This window comes from Orcinus orca, chromosome 2 (assembly GCF_937001465.1).
Source record: "Orcinus orca chromosome 2, mOrcOrc1.1, whole genome shotgun sequence".
In the NCBI taxonomy this organism is placed as follows: domain Eukaryota; kingdom Metazoa; phylum Chordata; class Mammalia; order Artiodactyla; family Delphinidae; genus Orcinus; species Orcinus orca.
This window is the reverse complement of record NC_064560.1, coordinates 108,138,586-108,158,461: the sequence shown is the minus strand read 5'-3', so window position 1 is coordinate 108,158,461 and position 19,876 is coordinate 108,138,586. Positions and strand designations below refer to the sequence as shown.

General features: G+C 34.9%; 1 protein-coding gene across 4 annotated transcripts in view; it reads right to left on the bottom strand.

Moving 5' to 3' along the window:
• TRPM7 (transient receptor potential cation channel subfamily M member 7) overlaps positions 1–19,876 on the bottom strand; it is a 120,825-nt gene that overhangs the window by 7,417 nt on the left and 93,532 nt on the right. For 3 of the 4 annotated variants that reach the window (XM_033408416.2, XM_004281278.4, XM_033408417.2), the window contains 11 exons: positions 16,473–16,569; positions 14,073–14,143; positions 10,796–10,830; positions 8,831–8,856; positions 7,286–7,336; positions 7,134–7,199; positions 6,234–6,517; positions 6,026–6,108; positions 5,475–5,680; positions 2,812–2,863; positions 2,604–2,710 (listed from right to left, as the gene is read on the bottom strand). In XM_033408416.2, coding sequence (XP_033264307.1) covers positions 2,604–2,710; positions 2,812–2,863; positions 5,475–5,680; positions 6,026–6,108; positions 6,234–6,517; positions 7,134–7,199; positions 7,286–7,336; positions 8,831–8,856; positions 10,796–10,830; positions 14,073–14,143; positions 16,473–16,569 — 1,078 coding nt within the window. Of the gene's footprint in view, positions 1–2,603; positions 2,711–2,811; positions 2,864–5,474; positions 5,681–6,025; positions 6,109–6,233; positions 6,518–7,133; positions 7,200–7,285; positions 7,337–8,830; positions 8,857–10,795; positions 10,831–14,072; positions 14,144–16,472; positions 16,570–19,876 lie in introns of those variants that run through there. The other variant, XM_033408418.2, reaches the window with a different exon arrangement.

The following is a 19,876-nucleotide window of genomic DNA, read 5'->3' as shown; positions in this document are numbered from 1 at the left end:
AAAAACAAACTAACTCACAGAAACAGATGACTTGTGGTTACCAGAGGTAGAGGGGTGAGGGGAGGGAGAACTGGAGGAAGGTGGTCAAAAGGTACAAATTTCCGGGCTTCCCTGGTGGCGCAGTGGTTGAGAGTCCGCCTGCTGATGCAGGGGACACAGGTTCGTGCCCTGGTCTGGGAAGATCCCACATGCCACAGAGTGGCTGGGCCCATGAGCCATGGCTGCTGAGCCTGCGCGTCCGGAGCCTGTGCTCCGCAACGGGAGAGGCCACAACAGTTAGAGGCCCACGTACCGCAAAAAAAAAAAAAAAAGTACAAACTTCCAGTTATAAGATAAATAAGTACTACGGACGTAATGTACAACATGGTGACTACAGCTAACACTGTTGTACGATATACAGGAAAGCTGTTAAGAGTAAATACTAAGAGTTATCGTGAGGAAAAACATTTTTTTTCTTTCTTTTTATTCTATCTATACAAGAAGATGGATGTTAGCTTAATCTAGTGTGGTAATCATTTCACAATATATGTAAATCAAACCATCATGCTATCCACTCTAAACTTATAGATATGTATATCAATTATTTCTCAATGAAAGTGGAAAAAAAAAATAAAATGGACCAATTCCCCGAAAGACACAAACTACTAAAACTCACTCAAGAAACTGACATCTATTTTAAAAAACTAAAAATTAAAAAGCATCTGACAAAACTTCAGACTGAGATGGTTTTGCTAGACAATTCTATCAAACATTTGAAGTTGGGATAATATCAATTCTATACAATCTATTCCCCAAAACAAAAGAGGTATAAACACTTAAAACTTATTTTTAAGGTCAGTATTATCCTGACACCAAACAAGACAAAGACAGTACAAGGAAAAAAACCCCATAGACCAATATTCTTCATGAACATAGATATAAAAATCATCAACAAATATTAGAAAATTGAACCCAACAACACATAAAAAAGATAATATACCGTGACAGGGACTTCCCTGGTGGCGCAGTGGTGAAGACTCTGCACTCCCAATGCAGGGGATCCGGGTTCAATCCCTGGTCAGGGAACTAGATCCCACATGCATGCTGCAACTAAGAGTTCACATGCCAAAACTAAGGAGCCCGTGAGCTGCAACTAAGAAGCCTGCCTGCCACAACAAAGACCCAGCACAACAACAACAACAAAAATATATATATAATAAATAATATTATATATAATAATATATATATATATATATATATATATATATATATATATATATAAAAATATACCATGACAAAGTGGAGTTTGTCCTCGGAATACAAGACTGGCTCAACGTTTAAAAAGTCAATCAATGTAATTCGATGTAATACTAACCAGTTGAAGAAAAACCAAATGATCATACAAATAGATGCAGAAAAGACATCTGACAAATTCAGTGAACATTTAGGATAAGTGTCTTCAAGAAATGAGGCATGGAAGATTAGTCTACTCTCACTACTCCTATTCAACATTGTACTTGAATTCCTTGCCATTACAAAAAGTCAAGAAAAAGAAATAAAAGGCATACAGATTGGAAAGGAAGTAATAAAACTGTCTCTATTGTCTACCCAGAAAATTCCAAGGAATTTACAAACAATAAACAAGAACCAAACAAACAAAAACCTCCTAGAAGTGAGTTTAGCAAGAACACAGAATACAAGGTCAATATACAAAAATAAATAATTTCTGTATCTATTAATAATGAACAATTTTTAAAAATTTACAGATAGTAGTATTAACATGCTTACTATGTGCCTGTCACTGTTCTAAGTACGTCACAAATACCAACTAATTTAATCCTCAAACAAACAAAAAACAACAAACCTCTATGATGTAGGTATTCTCTGAGGCCCTGGAGTCTGGCTCCCAGGTCCAAGCTCTTAACTACTACTATATTATTGGTCATAATGAGAGGGACTTTTAAAAATACAGCTCAAGGATGAGTGCCAGGCACCTGTAATTTTGAAAAAGTTCCACAGGGGATTCTGACACACACCAAAGGGTGAGAACAACTGGTTTGTGATACAACTTATGATTCAATAATAACTTGTAATTCTTCGAATATAAGATGAAGTTACTATCGTGAGAGACTGTATCTTCAGTTCCTCTTCCAGTTTCACAGAATACTCTTTTCCCAACTCTTTTCCAGGCTAACTTGAAAGTCTATTCATCCTTCAGTTTTAGGCAAATCTGTTAGTTCCCCAGGTAGCATTCCCTGACTTCTAAGTTTGTGTTAGGTGATCTGCTTACCTGTTCTATTTTTTCTGCTTGGCATTTATGATAGTCCTATAATTCTCTGTTAATCTTGTCAGTATCCAAGACCTGGCTAAACTCCACCGAGTGCAGGGACCATGTTTGTCTTGTTCACTGTGCATTGTTAATATCTAACACAATTCCTGGCATCCAGCAGACACATAATAAATATGTATTAAGTGAATGGACTTTGTGTTTTTATAAGTAACAAATGAAAGCACAGATCCACTTATAACCAAAAATATGTATTTATGCTTCTGGCCTTATGAAGTTCTGTAGTAATTAACTTTGCTAACAATTTATATATTATACTGATTAAGAAAATGCTTACCTGGAAGTTTAAGCTTTCTACAGCAAGAATTACAGTGATGTTTTGCTCTGAAGTTTTTTATTGCATCTTCTCCTAGGTTTGCTGGGCCAAAAACCATATCACAGGATCTGTGGAATTGGTAGTTAAAAGAAAAAGTCAGTTAATGAAAATAGAAATGTAGAATTTGAAATTACAAAAATGTCTTAATGAAATTATTAAAACTTATTACCTCTTTTCTTCTGCCTTTATCACAGATGGGTCAGTCAAATTTTCACCCACACCTTTATATGTATATATTAAAAAGACAATTTTATTATATAATTGATATAAATACATAAGTATAATAAAAAGTCACAAGAGATTCTATAGCATCATCAACCATTACATGATGTTAAATTATTCAAAAGAGGATAGGTTTTTCACTCTTGATATTTCATAACTTGACTTATGACCTCAACATTGCACTAGGAACAAACACAGTTCCTTTGACATGAACAACAGTTAAATGTCAGAATAGGTAGGTAGGCATGTAATCTCCTGGTGACACCAGTTTCTGATGCAACAAGGCCAAGCTGGAAGTAAATATCTCCTTATTTACAATTTGCCCTTGTTTCACCTTAGTTAGCGAAGAACAATTAGGTACATGAAGGCATGATCTATAAGTCATTTTACAAGTCTTTTGGATTTTTTAAAATCACAGGCTAATTACATTTTCTTGCAAAAGATTTAGATTACATAAAGAGTAAGATTGTGAACATCTTCCTTCACCTCCAGCCCTCTCCAGAGGTGTTAAAAGTGTGGTTAAATCTTTTCAGTCTCATCTATTCATTCGTATAAAGAACAACTACTGATATTTGAATAATCATAAAATATTTAACCCATTAGAATGAAACCTAATAAAACGGGTAGAATTTCACAATAGGAAAAGCTAGAATTAAAACATGAGTCTAATTTCTACTCAGATTGGCAAAAATTAAGTAAATATTCAGTAATGAAGAGATGGCGAAGAAATGGGCGCAGTGATGAGTGCTCACAGTGCTGAGTATGAATTCACATAACCTTTTGGAAAAGTAACCTGGCCGTTGCTATTGAAATTGTACTCATCTCTAAAACTAAAAATAGGATGACTGTCTCATAATAGAGGATGTAAATCATGCTATGCCTCCATACTACAGCTGTTAAAAGGAATGCCTCAGATTTATCAATAATGATCCAGAAGATGGCCATCATGTATTATTAGGTAGAAAAAAAAAAAAGTGAAATACACACACACACATACATATATATAGCATGATCCCAGCTGAAGGAAAATCACAACACAAAATGATTAAAAGTAAGTTTAAAAATTTGTAATTTGTCTTCACAAAGGTAGAGGAACAGTAAAGATGGGAACATTTTGTTCTTTATATTTCTATATTGTTTAACTTGTTTGTAGTAACTGTCTAAAATATTTCTATGAAAAAAATGGCTCCATGAACACATTAATTTTGTAGAGAACATCACTATTACTCTGCTTGTTAAAAATAACTGCCATCTTTTAATTAACAGTTTGGCCTCACTTCCTAGGCATATTTGAAGATGGACTAGCCCGTCTAATAATATACATCAGAAATTTCACTATATATATCACTTAATCATTTATGTAAAATGATGAATTTACTGAAAAAAGGATAGCTATTTTTACAAAGATTTTCTTTCTTGAGTTGGTATTGAAAATCAATACCAACTGTTTGCTTTTCAACAAATTGTTTATATTTGGGAGTATCTATATAATGAAAGAAGTCATCAAGTGATAAATATTCTAAACAATTGTTTTTATGTGATTGGAAATCTGGTCTTTGTTGACATTTGAAATTAAAGCTGCTCTTTAGGGGCAAAAAAAAAATGGAACCTATAATGTGAAAGTGCCATCCAGGCAGAGCTGGCAATTTGCTCAATTTCATTTTTCTTTGACCCTGCTGTGAAGCTGCATAAATATTACTCTAAGCAAATCACTGCTCTCTCCTAGTCATAATTTCTTTTTTTTCTCCCTTTTACATGTATGAAGGAATCTGTCTACAAAGATGGCTATGCTCAGTTTTCCCCTCCTTGTATACATGCTGCTCTACCTTCCAAGTGCTTGAATCTATTCTCTACCTCTTAAATCTGAGCTGTCCTTATAACTTACCTTGACCGGTAAAATGTGGCAGAAGGGATATGGGCCCATTCTGGTCCTAACCTAAGAGTTTCTGCTTTCTCTCTGGAGGAAGCCAGCTGTCATGTAAGAAGTCTAATTACCTGAAACTACCATGCTACAAAAAGTCCAAGCTACCCAGCCATGTGGAAAAATCACTTTGTGGTGAACTGAGGAATTCAGCTGTCTTGAACAGAGACCTAAGACATTTGGCTCCAGTCAAGCTGTCCAAACTAGTCTCCAGCCATTCAAACCCTCCAAGGGGACAGTAGAGATGAGCCATCCCCAAATTCCTTAACCAAAGAAGTGTAAGCAAGCAAAATGGTTGTTTTAATCCACTATTAGGTAGTTTAGTTCACAGTAATAGATAACATAAACACCAGGAACAATACAGATAGTTGTTATTGTTTTAAAGAAATGGTCTTTATACTTTTAAAGAAATTAAGGCTACAGATCTATGAGTGGAATAGGGGATTTCACATGATTTTGCTTATTAAAACATCTGTATTACCTAAATAACAATTAAGATAGCATCTCACTCTTCAGGGCCCTGACAGCTATATACTATGGCTGTTATTGACTTGCTTTTTTAACAGCTTCTGCTGACCTAAGATTTTACCTATCCATAAATTAGCAGATTTCTGTATATTGCTCATAACACATGAATAGATGAGAACCTAATGCATAATTCCCTTTTAGCAATATTTTAATAAATTTACCTTGTAAATCAAGTACCAGTAACTCCCCTCTTGTATATTCATAAGTCCAATGGCTAAAGGCTAGCATGATCTCTTCCAGTGTATTTGTTGGAATAATCTCATCACCATTATTGTTGTTGTATTTTCTAAATTCTCCAGTCATACATTCTTCCACAGCGAACCACTGTCCTGCTGAATGGCAATACAGCAGGAAAACTTCAAGGAACCTTATGAAAAACAGTTATAGATATTACTAATAGTTTTTTTTTATGATAAACAACCGAATGACAATTTTTATTGATTTAATCTTAACCAATACACAATCTATGCCATATATAATTCTTTCAGCTCTGCAACCACCTACACTTATTCTCATTTTTCAACTCAAGTTCAGTGCCCTCAGAAAGGTTCCTGCTCAATTTAGTCATTTTATCCTATACTAGTAGTTTTCTTAATAAAATTCTAATCCATCTTTAAAATGGGTAAATAATGAAATAGCATCAATAATGAAGGTCAAAAGAGAATGCTATCCACATAACACTAAAAGATCTCAAAAATTTTAAGAGATTTACCTTGGAGAATATGGTATGGATTTGGGTTTCATTTGGTTGAAGGCAAATGTGAGCTTTTGTGCTGCTCTCTGTTGTTGAATTTCCTACAGAACAGAAAAAAGAAACCCTCATTCAACACTGAAATTAAGATTACTTGATTTATCATACTTTAGAAGTGAAAACATGAAGCTCAAATAATGCTTCACTGTATGCATTCACTAGCACTTACTCTAAGACAAAGATGCAGAACTGTATCTTCTTTATAAATACTTGACCATGTATTAACCACCTCAGGAAGAAAAGATTTGATAATATAAAGATGTCCTGATTTGAGGATATCATGTTCTGACCAAGTACACTGTACTTTGACAGCTCTTCGTAAACCTCCTCCCATCTCCTCTTTACTTAAAAACTCTATTTTGGCACAGAGGCCTAGCTGTGACCACGAAGACATGCTGTTATTCAGTATGTTGGGAGAACTCTCTTCCAAGCGATACACTGTGACAGGCTCACCTGCAACATGAATAGACATATTTTAAGGTCAAAGTATGACTCTGAAAATCACAAGGTAGAAATTGGCAGGTATCTTTGGTTAAGATTAAGTGAGGAATAGAATACGAGATGGACCAAGTTGTAGTTTTATAAAGAAGTTTAAGGGCAAGAAATACTCAGAAACCAAGGATCTAATATCTCTAAATTCACCTGTATTTGGTAATAATAAGCATTTTTGAAATCATGAACATTTTCGAGAAAAACTTTTAGAAAGCAATTAGACGTCTAAACACTTCTAAACTTTTTAACAGGAGGTTAGATCTGTTCCACAAACCCTGTGATATCAATTTATTAATGCTTTCATTGCTAAACTACGGATCAAGAGCTTTTCTGAATTAAAATACACCACTGCTTCCGATATGCCAGAAAGAGAGAAAATCAATACTTCTGATGCTTCCTTCAGTTTAAACATACCTGAATCTTGTAGTAATCAGACTGATTAAAATTTATATGAAATTAACAATTCTTAATGTGATCCTTCCTCTTTCTGTCACCACCCATGTTCTATATTACAGTTAAAACCACATGTTAATTAAGGGTTTATTTTCCCTCTTATTTCTTTACTTTTTGGATTTACCTCTTGGAGGCACAGGTGTAAATGGAATGCTCTGGGATAATCTCATCAAGTTATTTCTTTCCACAGCTGCATAAAAATGAGAGAGAAATAATGAAATCCCTAAAAGCTCAAAGAACTACTAAATTTTGTTTTTAATATTTACTATTACTAACCTGAGTAATAGTAATTTGTATCCATAACTGGTTTAAATGGAGAAGCAAGACCTAAAATGGTAAATAAACAAATGAGACCCTTTTAAAGGTACTAATGCAGCATAAATTTTTGTTCAAGCATTCTCATTTAATCATCCCAAGTTTCCTTCATGTAAGCTCTGTTCACAAAAACAGAAAAAAACAAGTAATAAATTATGTCCATCATGTGCTTTATTACCCTACTTCATTATGCCAGATTAGTGGTTAACTGTGTAGTATGACACCTGGAAGGGAAAAAGCACATGATGGTTCACACTCTCCTGTTATAAACTGCATTCTTCCCTTATTCCCTACTCAAAAAGAAAAGTGTCAGACCTTTGGGGTGTGGGGCTGTAGCCCTGTAACCATTTTAATGGGTTGACCATGAGAAGATATAAAATAACAAAAAAGCCCCTCTTCCATCTCTAAGTATATCTGAGGACTTTACTTTTTTAAATTTTTTTATTGAGGTATAGTTGATTTACAATGTTGTGTTAGTTTCTGTGAGGACTTCACTTTTTTTTTTTTTTTTTTGCAGTACGCAGGCCTCTCACTGTTGTGGCCTCTCCCGCTGCGGAGCACAGGCTCCAGACGCGCAGGCCCAGCAGCCATGGCTCACGGGCCCAGCCGCTCCACGGCATGTGGGATCTTCCCGGACCGGGACACGAACTCTTGTCCCCTGCCATCGGCAGGCGGACTCTCAACCACTGCACCACCAGGGAAGCTCAGGACTTCACTTTTTTATTTTTTGGCCACGCCGCGCAGTTTGCAGGATCTCAGTTCCCCAAACAGGGATTGAACCTGGGGCCATGGCAGTGAAATCCTGGAATCCTAACCACTAGGCCACCAGGGAACTCCCGAGGACTTCACTTTTTAACTGTACTGAGAAAGATGGAGAATAAATTGAACCAGGAGAATAAATTGAACCTGCTACGTGTTAAGTTTCTAGAATATAAATGAAAAAGAACCTATCGTCTTGCAGAAGAAGAAAGCTAGTTAACAGTTGTATCATTGTGTGAGAAGTATAAAATATAGTGTGTGTGTGTGTATGTGTGTATGTGTGTGCATGTGTATGTGTGTTCTCACACATGCACACAATACAGGACTGTAGAGGAGGGGTACCAAATGTCTCCTGGTTGAAGAAAGGTTGAAGGATATCTCAGAGGAAGAGGGCTTTGTGAGTGCAAGGTCAAGGGGGTCAAGAATACCTCCTGCTCAGGTTTCACTTAGCTGACTGAAAAAGTACCATTCACTAACACACGGAATATAAGGGAAGAAGCAACCTGGGTAGCAAGGATAAAGGGGAGTGGGGAGACTTTTGTAAAACGATCATCATTCACACGGTGAGTTCTTGTATTTGTGAAACACTTATAATGAAGAGAAACAAGCTGAAGGGAGAACTTTCTACTACCTTGGCTTTTTCAAATATGAAGTCTAAAATTTCTTCCTTAGGACAATGTAGTATTTGCTAAAGTATATCATATACAATCCTCAGTTTTTCGCATTAAATCTACCACACAGACTCACCATTCAACGTTCCTTCTTCAGATGGCCTAAAGAAACAACAAAAAATATAAGTTACAATTTTAGTAACTTAAAATTAGTTTTGGCTACCACAAAATTTTTTATTTTATGAAGTTACTGTTATTTAATATAACATTATTAAAGGAATTCTGAGATTCAGATTCACTTTTGTTTGAATATTTGCCACTTCCCTTAAGCTTGTACCAAATTCATACACGGATATGTATAAATCCATATGCATATACTTTATCAACAACTTTTACTTCCAATTTATGCCTACATAAATATTACTAGTAGTTTGATGCCAAACTGAAGGTTCAGTACTAATACAGTAAAATATTCCATGACTCCTCTATTTGTGGAGATTCATTCCAGTACTTTAATAATGCCTTGAAATGACTTTGCAGGATTCTAAAAATACTTCAACAGAACTGATGGGCAAAGAACAGAGAGAACAGCAATTGTATATCATTTTGCAAAATTCAATTGCTAATGTTGAAAAAAATTTTTTTCCAATGTGAATATGTTTATTTATAACAACATATACTGGTACCAAGTGTAGGTTCTATTAATCCCAAAGATTCCAGTGCAAATTAGAGACAAGTGTAGTGGAAAGGAAAGGGGAATGGGAATCAAGAAAAATAGATTAGAAGCTTAGCTCTCCCATTATACAGTTATGTGGCCTTGCTCAGGACTAGAAGGACTAGATCTAGAAAGAACCACTTGAGCAGGAGACATTGGTAATCTCTTTCTAGCTCTTACATTCTATCTGATCCTAATATTTCCCGTTGGCTTTCACCTTAGTAACATCAATATTTCCTATAGGAAATACTTTGACCCTAGCATCAGCCCTTTGTCTACTGCTGATAAACCACTGTTAGCACATCCAAAGAGTACTGACCAACTCCACCTTTCTGGGTACTTCTATGGGTCAGCATTCTGTAACTCAAAGTTCTCTTGTTAGCCGAATTAACATCAACTTTAAGTACTGATTCTGCATTTCCATCCTACAGTTCTACTTATAAAAGACATTATTCTCTGAAGAGGTCTGATTATAAATAGATTTTCCAAATGCCATTCAGGGCCAGGATACCTCCACAATTTGAACAACTGCATACCCACATAGCACCTGGTTTATTCTCTTCTCCATATATTCACATCTATTTCTGATACAGAGAAGGAAATAGGGAAAACACTATATAATATATGATAAATTCCCTCAAATTGGCCTCCCTTCTCAAGCAGTTCACATTGGAGAGTAACTTTACCATGCTTCTAGTATCAAATGGGTGTCAAAACAAGATTACTTTTTTAATTACTCTTTTTTAATGTCCTTTGGAATCCTAAAATACTAATTTCGAGGCTGGAAAACAGAGATTATCTTTGATTCTTCTTTATCGTTATGTTTAATCTGTACTGAAAATTTTCACTTTCTGGGGATGACTACTTGTAAGATTGCCTTTTGTTTCTACTTTTGGTTCTGGATTATCACATCAGCTTTCTCGTGGAGCTTCCTGTATGCAGGCTTTCTAATGTACACTGTGTATTACTGCTCTAATTATCAAAGTGCTTCCCAAAAGCAGAAGAAAGCCTTGTTGATTAGAACGATGGGCAGAGAAATTATTAGCTAAAGTGTCAAACTAAGTTGTTGAACAAGTTTATTCAAAAGCAAGTTGGAAACAGGACTAAATAATAAAATCATAACTGTATCATTATAATGAAAATTTTATTTGAGTTGTGGTTATAATATGACTAATGTAACTATATAAAATCATAAATTAAAATATATACATTAACTTATAATAAATGATTCCCTAATCTCTTCTATGTAAAGACAGGAGATCACAAAATAAATAATCAGCAATAATTTCAAGAAGTGTTAAAAAAGATGATGCAAAGAGCAGGAAAAAAACAACATTCAATACCTATGATACTTTTCACACTAACGATGAGAAAAGGCTTACTTACATTTCTCTATTTGATGGTCTATCTTGTAGCCAATCCTTTAGTCAGAAACAAACACAAACAGAAAGTTAAAGAAAAAAGTCTCTAGATAAAGCATAACTGTTTATCTGTTTTGTATCCTACATGTTTGATGAATGAAGGGTTGAAAAGTTAATATGAATTTGTTTTATACAACTGAATAAAATAAAAAACTGGTATAAAAGCTACCATAAGGCCATTCCACAAAGTAGAATAAACAATTTCATGAGTGTTATTTCCTACAACATAACTGTAATTGTCTGCTGACAATTTTATTTTCTTAAAATACATATTTGTTTCTATGACTCTAAAAAAAAATATGTGCCTGGTGCCAAAACACATCAAAGTATAAAGATAAAAATTAAAATCATGCAAACTGTGACAAAGAAATCACTAATAACAGGCATATTTCATTGAAGCCCTTTTGTGTGTGTACGTGGTGGGCTTTATTCTGCAGTTTTATAATTATTTTTCTAGGTGTGGATTTATTTTTACCTCCCCACTTTGGGACTTATGCTTCCTGAATTTGAATCTTCATATATTTCATCAATTTGGAAAATTCTAAGTCATTTATAATCTCTTCAAATTGTCTACTCTCTCAAGGCCAATTTAGAGGTATTTTTCCATCTCTTTACGCTTAACACATTTTCCACCTAATTATAATTCTATGTTACATTGTGGTCCAATTTAGCAAAATTCTCCATTCAGCTGTGCCCAATCTGTTATTTTAACCCCCACCGAGATTTTTTTTTTTTTAATTAACTTATTTTATTTTTGGCTGCTTTGGGTCTTTGTTGCTACGTGTGGGCTTTTATCTAGTTGTGGCAAGCAGGGACTACTCTTTGTTGCGGTGCGTGGGCTTCTCATTGCGGTGGCTTCTCTTGTTGAGGAGCACGGGCTCTAGGCACGCAGGCTCAGTATTTGTGGCACACGGGCTTAGCTGCTCCACGGCATGTGAGATCTTCCTGGACCAGGGCTCGAACCCATGTCCCCTGCATTGGCAAGCAAATTCTCAACCACTGCGCCACCACGGAAACCCCTGAGATTTTTTATTTTTTCCCAAATTTTCCAGTATTTCTGAGTAATATCTTTTCTTTTTTAGAAATATTTATAATACTTTTTAATGGCTTTAATCAGACTTATAATCTGTAACCAATAATTCTACTATCTCAAGTTGTCAGAGATCTAATATGTTTGTATAAGCTGGCTCCCACAAGTTTTGTAATTTGGCATCGTGAGGTCATCTTCAATGGAACCTTATTTGTAGCAAAACTGTGCAGCTTAGGTTCAGGATGAGTCCTTCAAGAAAGGAGGATTTGTTACTGTGAAACTCTGCGTTCACTAAACACCCTTCCCACTGAAATAATTTTTTTAATAAAATGATTTTTAATAATACAATCTATCTCCTTATAGCACACTGTAAGTTAATATGGTTAATATGTTCTTTTTTTCTTTTCTTCAGGCTTCTAAAATGTTTTAATAAGAATGGGCATCTGGGGGACTTCCCTGGTGGTCCAGAGGTTAAGAATGCGCCTTCCAATGCAGGGGATGCGGATTCGATCCCTGGTCGGGGAACTAAGATCCCACATGCCACAGGGCAACTAAGCCCAAGTGCCGCAACTACTGAGCCCGCACGCTGCAATGAAGATCCCGCGTGCCTCAACTAAGACCCAACGCAGCCAAATAAATACATAAATATTTTTAAAAAAAAAAAAAGAAGAGAAAAAGAATGGGCATCTGGGACAACCGGCAGGCGAGTGAGCAGGGCAAACTGGGATCACTGGGCGGCTGGAACTCCTTGCTGGACCCGATCCTCCTGGTGAGCATTTCTCCGCTCAGGGTCATAGACTGCAGACTGGGCAACACTTTTCTCAAATGTTCCTGGGCAAGGTACGACTGCCAGGGAGGGGATGGATTCCTCACTCCCCATGCTGGGCCGGTTGTGGGCACTGGAATTCACTTCCAAGATTCACTGCTGGCTGGCCTCAGCTGGTGCGAGTGTCGAAAAATTTTTCCCATCATCTTCAGTAAACATTGCAACCTTTGTGCATGCGTGAAGAAAGTTTCCTCTCCCCCAACCCCCTTGCTGTCGCCACAACAAAGGAACATGCATAAATGAGATGAATAAAAATACAGTAATATTTTTTTAAAAAAAAGAATGGGCATCTGATGGACTTAGAAGATCCTCTTGTTTCCTTTCTGCATTAGATGATGGAAATGAGTGAAACAATAGCAGCAGCAGGTCAAAGGCTTCTAACAGGATAAGATAAAAAAAAAAAAAAACCTGGTGTACAAATACACTGACTGGAATATCCAAGGGGTTTCCCTTTCAGTTTATCACAGAAATGAATCCACATCCCATTCGCACACTGAACCACTTATAGTGCCCAGTTCTATGCACAACCTGGGATTTCTCCCCTGCCTGCTCTGGCAGCTTCCTGGAATCTTCTCCATCACCTTTGCTTGCCCCACCTGGGGCTGATAACACCTGGTTGAATGACTTCTTTGTCTTCTGAAGAACCTCCAGGCTCTCATGGTTGCCTTGCTTGCCAGGGTGGGAGCAAGCAAGAGGGTGTGAGTACATGTGTAGCGTTCAGTCCAGGGGGATGGGGCCAAGTTAATATGTTCTTGATGATCCAGGATCATAATTATGAGCACTAATTTCTATACTTGACTAGAAAGGAGCAACTGTTTTTGCTTTCTCCCAAGCTATTTGTCTTGGTTGCCAAAGTCTGCTTTTAAAGAGTGTTTGTAAAATCAAATATTACTCCAGTTGGCTGGGAATAATTTCATATCATTAGCTTCAATTCAAACAGAGATTCCTACCTTTCTTTCTTCTGCATACATTTTTCTTTAATAATTCCTGACTATTCACTACAGGAAGAAACTCTTTTCCATAACTGCTACTATGCACTGAGGTCAGTTTTCTAATGTTAAAAATTTTTTGAAAGCTAGATATAATCTCAGATAAAATATCACCATCTTTTAGCTCTTATCTAATAAATAATTTTTTTTTTTTTTTGCGATACGCGGGCCTCTCACTCTTGTGGCCTCTCCCGTTGCGGAGCACAGGCTCAGGACGTGCAGGCTCAGCAGCCATGGCTCACGGGCCCAGCCGCTCTGCGGCATGTGGGATCTTCCCGGACCGGGGCACAAACCCGTGTCCCCTGCATCGGCAGGTGAACTCTCAACGACTGCGCCACCAAGGAAGCCCTAAATAAGTATTTTTAAATACGCATATGTTTAATTGAAATGTACAAACCGGTAGTAAAGCTGCTTTGGAATCTACTTCATGACTGTCTTCTATAGATGGCCTTCTACTGTTACTTTCCACTAAAAGAAAATTTAAAAAAATAAAAAAGTTATACAAGTAAAATAAATTTTTTTTAATACCAACTAACCAAACACAAAGTGTTTCGAGGCATAATATAACTTACCTAAGATAACTTATCCTCTCCCCAACACTGATGAATGTAAGAGTTATATGAGTCTCACGGGTCTCTTGACAGGATATCAAAATTATTCAATTTATTTTTGTGAAAAGGCAATATGAAATAAAAGAGTATGGAAAAAAAAGTGTCTTGCTCTTCCTCTGTTCCCAAATTTCTTGTGTATCCTTCCAAAGATATTTTGTGTTTCTATATATACCCCTGAATCTTCTTTTTTAACATAAATGCTAGTATAATATATATATCCTCAGGTTTTTTGTTGTTGGTTTTTTAAATTTAAGCTTGGAGATCTTTCAGTATCAGTACACAGAGGATTTCTCTATTCTACTTTGATATTGTGCTGAACTTCATACAATGGATATACAATAATTTATTTAACCAAACTCCTATTGATGGACATTTGGCCTGATTTCAATCTCTTGCTGTAACAATGTTGCAATTAATAATCTTAAACATCATTTTACAGTAATGGAAAAAAAATAGTTCATCTTTCCCCCCATTTAAGATGCCACTTTTGTCACATTTTGCTTGTTTATGCTAAACAAACTTTAGAATTAAGCCTATTTTCCAAAAAAAGTGAGGATGTTAAATTTTAAATTAATTTAGAATTTACAACCTCATGATACAATAAAGGAAAACCTCAGAAAGAACAGTGAAGAGAAATCTTAGAACGAAAGCATGAACGGTGAAAGGAAATCTTAGAACATTCCAGGTATAGAGGGCAAAAAGAGCAGATTGAGATATATTAGGGGACTCTGGGCAAGTTTTTCAAGATGATGAAACTGAATATTTTGAAAAAATTTATTCAAAGAGCAGAGAATCCAGTGTTGATCTAACCAAAATCATGACATAACTACACTGGTGGGACAGGGTAAAGACATCTGTGCATGCATGTGGGCTAGGGAATAGAGAGGGGTGGGGACGGCGGTAGGGAAGAGCTCAATCCTTGTCTTCTTTAAGTGGGAGGTCAATAGATACTGCCTAAAACTGAAATACGAGGATATAAAATTACAGGCATCCTAACTTTAGAAATAATATCCATGTTATCCAAAAATAGTGAGTTTTATTTCTTCCCTCCTAACCCTTCTACCATTTATTTTTCTTCCTTTTCTTCTTTGGCTAAAATGTTAAATAGAATCCTTGTCTTGTTCTCCTTCTGGGGTGTTCAATATTTCACTATGAAGTATGGTATCCGTGGCAAGTTTTTGTCAGATACCCTTTATTCAGATTAAGGACACTCCATTCTATACTTACTTTGCTAGGAGTTTTAATCATGAATGGATGTTGAATTTCATCAAATTCAGCCTTTTCTGCAGCTATTAAGATAACCATATGATTTTCTTCTTTAATTTGTTACTATCATGCCTTATATTTTTGAATGTTAAACTAATTTGCACTCCTGGAATAAACCCAACTTGAAGAGAATAAAAGGAGAAATGATGGTGAGGGGAATAAGGAAGTACTGCTTTTCTTAAGGAACCTTATAAAGATTAAATGTACATAACTGAAAAGTTAGATAACAATAAATTTATACGCATATAACTATGATCCCAAAAAAGCATGATATGGAAACATCTCCAGATCATTCAACTTTTTAAATGAAAAATTAAAGGTGCAGGACAACATGTATGGTATGCTACCTTTTGTGTAAAAGATGAACAAGTAAAAAAGACTACTGTCATATATGACTACATAAGCATGAAACTAGAGAAAAAACAAAAATAACAGTGGTTACACATGGGGTTGGTGTGAGACTGAGACTGATTTTCAAAGTGCTTGTGTGTGTGTGTGTGTGTGTGTGTGTGTGTGTGTGTGTGTGTGTGTGTGTATTTTAATTTTGAACCAAATAAATGTATTAATTATTTTTAAAGGTTAAAGCAGAAAAATAAGTTGATTAAATGACTATACAGATTAAAATACAACCGATTCATTTGTAAAAAAGTCAGCATATTTGTAAAAAGTGAGTCTTTGCCTTTCATCTTTTAAGTCTAAACAATCTGTTGAAAAATATTAGAATGTTCAGATTATGTATTATTCAAGGTTAAGAACAACAATGATGGACCAGAATCTTCATTTTCTTACTTCTGCAACATTCACTGCTCAAGCGTGTGACATACATAAAATACATTTAAAGTTTAATGATGTCCATAAAATACCTGTAAAGCTTAAATGAGTATATTTGTTAGCATAATTCATGAAGTCAAAATACTCACCTTGCTCTGAATGAAGAGGAACAGAAGTTTTGTGACACTCAGTAAATCCAGCATGAGAACTCACATGTTTCAGAGTGTTTTCAGAAGGAATATCATTCTGCATATTATACATATACACAATTTTAAAACAATTGAACTAAATTTCAAATCATTGCTCTAAGTAGTATAAGAGCCTCTGGATCTATTTAGCTCAATATGCTTTAATCTACCTGGACTCCAAGGGGTATATTACAAATTACAGTTATTTTCTTCAATGTCAATTTCAAAAACTGCCATCAAAACACCTTACTTGCTTATTGTTCATAAATCCATCTGAATGAGTTCTTTTTCATAGCAATACAAGTTCATTTAAAAAATTGGAGGAAAATAGGAAACTGTAGGGAAAATAATAAAACATTTATCAATTCACCTTAAAAAGAAAAAAACTATTTTACACTAAAATTGAAACAGCAATACTTTCTTCTTTGGAGAGTAAAAAAGTGGAGGGGAAATTTATTTTGGGGAGTTTTGGTAGCTTTCTTATTGCTTTGTATAAGCTATTTGTATAACAAAGATCTATCTGGTCATTATTTGTCAAATTTCAATTTTTTTCATATTTGTTTTATCTATGCTTTTATATTTTTAGGTACTCATCTCTTTTCATCCTTCCCTTAATATTTGTTCTAAAAGCCCTCCTGGCTTTACTGACTTAATATTTCTATTTTCTTAAGTTTGTTTATACTTTGAATTTTTATATTTAAATCCAGAATTCATCTGAGCTTATGAAGCGATATGAAACAGACGTTTCCTAATTTCTACCCAGTTGTCCAATCTGTGTGTTTACTGACAAAGCATTCCTTTTCTCATCAATTTCTAATCCAACTCTTATTAAATTTGTATTTGTAGAAGGGTTATTTTGGAGTCACCAAAATGTTTCACTAAATATTCATGTTTCAATTATACCACTTGTATAGATATTTTAGAATCTAACAACTAATTCTCCCCCATTTTCTTCTTTTTACCTATTCGTTTTTCCAGATGAACTAACGAAATTCATTAAACTAATGCAGAAGATCTGATACCTTCACCCTGTTTTTTTTTTCAGCTATACACAGGTCATACTACTATGTAACTTTAAAATATTTCCAAACCTCTACCACCGCTCAGAAACAATGAGTTTTAAAATGTTACTACCACAATAAGCTATTACTTTCATTAAATAAATTTAACTTAAACGTCTCAAGAAAATTAAGTTTTTCTACCTTTGATGTTTCACATTCTTCACATTACAGCTGATTTATTGATATATAGCCAAGCAAAAAGTGCTAACCTTTTTCCTATTGTCACAAAGCAACTCTGATTTCCTTTCTGATTTTAGTTGTTCCTTTTGGAACCAGTTCTAGCTATTTCTTGATTGTTTTACTTAAGTATTTTCCTTGATATATACTCTTTGATACAATGACACATCAATTTCATAGAACCGTCTTTGATAGAAATTCTAGTGTAGGACTGATGAGTGGGCTTCAAGGTATTTGTAAAACTCTATACTTTAAAAGAAAAAAGTTTGTATATGTGCATTTGCCTGGGAAGGTGGTCTGTAGTTTTCATTAAATTTTCAAAGGGATGTATAACCCACAAATGTTCAAGAACTCAAAACCTCTAACCGTCATGAGCTAGAGCTCATTATTCTATTATTACAGTTCTTTTCCTCTAAGTAAAGTACTCACAGTTGTTAAATTTAAAACATAGCCACCACTTTTCTTCCCACTCACAGAAACTTGTTATTTCTTCTTGTTTTTACCAGGAAGTTATTTGCTCACTTAAAAATTTTCAGCATACTCCTGTTTTAAGTTTATTTAATAGGTCCATTGTTAAAAGGTGCAATCTGTGGGGAAACCCTAACATCTACCATTTACCATTAGGAAATGTCCATTCATTATAAATGATTTCCCACCATATATCAAGTGCTTCACAACAGCAAAATGCCCTCAGAGTGTCATCAAATTCCTTCAACTACTGTTGTGACACCTTGTTAAAGATACCTTAAAAGTTCAATGAAATATAAATTAGAGAATTAACAGCCTAAGTCAGGGTAACTATAACTACTATAACTAAGGATTGAGAAAAGTAGAGGCACTAAAAAAGTATTTAGGAAGCAAAACCAGGTAGACTTGGCTGTTGACTGGAAGGGTAGGATGCTGATGCTATTAACAGAGGTAGGAAATACAGGAGGAAAAGAAATATGTCTGCTGAGAAGGGAGATGACGGTGAATTTGAGGTTTTGACATGATCAGTTTAACAACTCTCAGAGTTCCAGCTAGTTAGCAGTTCTAACCTTTTACTGTGGTGTCATGTCAATTCTCTAAGTCATAATCACTCCAAAGATTTACTTTCTCCATATCCATTCCTAGCCCTCAGAATTTTCCTGGCTAAAATTGAAGTGTACAGGTTTAGAGTCAAACTTGGGGTCAAATGCCACTTAGGCACTAATGCCCCTATTACTAAGTTTTATAACTAACTGCTAAAAGGTATCAATAAATATCTCTAAAATTCTAGGATACCAAGTACTCAACTATAATATTTAAACATTTAAAAAATTACTTTCACTAATAAAAAGTGAACAAATATACTACCCAAATTATCATGTACATCTCTCTTGAACAACTAATTATACTATAAGGAAGGACTAAAATAAGAGGCATTGGGCTCTCTTACACTGACATAAATGGACTCTACAATTGAGCAATATAACATACTGGGTCCATATTTTTAATTAAAGGGTATCTGCATATAGGAGAAAGAGAGTGTGATAGAAATTTTATTAAACTTAAATAATTCCAAATTACAAAAAAACTCTATTAAAAGTTACGAAGGTCCATAAAAAACTTCATTTACTATAAAATCCACTTCAGTTAAAACCTGTTCAAGAAAAACCCCATATGGAATGTAGATATATCACGTCTACATTTTAAGAATTATAAAACCAACTCTGGTAGAGCTTTGTCAGTTCTTCTTTCTACTTATTACTTTTTCTCATTCATTTATTCTTCCCTTGTTTTTCATCATCATGTGTCAGCTAATGCTACCTAAATGCATTCAACCTATTTATTTAGTTCTCTTCTTCTCTGTAAGGCATCATATATAATGGAAAATTCAGATCGTTAGAAGTATGTCACAGAATTAAAATGGTTAGAATACATCATGCAAATTAGTCTTATGGTAAGTTTATCTTACCTACTTCCTCCATCTAAATGTATATGTATATTTTAAGTTAACTTTTTGACTCCCACAAGTACTAAAGAGACTTTACCTGATATTTACGCATCTTTGAATACTCCATAATTGTTATTTCTTACATCATTCTGATGGTCTTATTTGAGTTAAGAAATACAAACTTAAAGGCAAATATGGAAAGAAAGGGACCT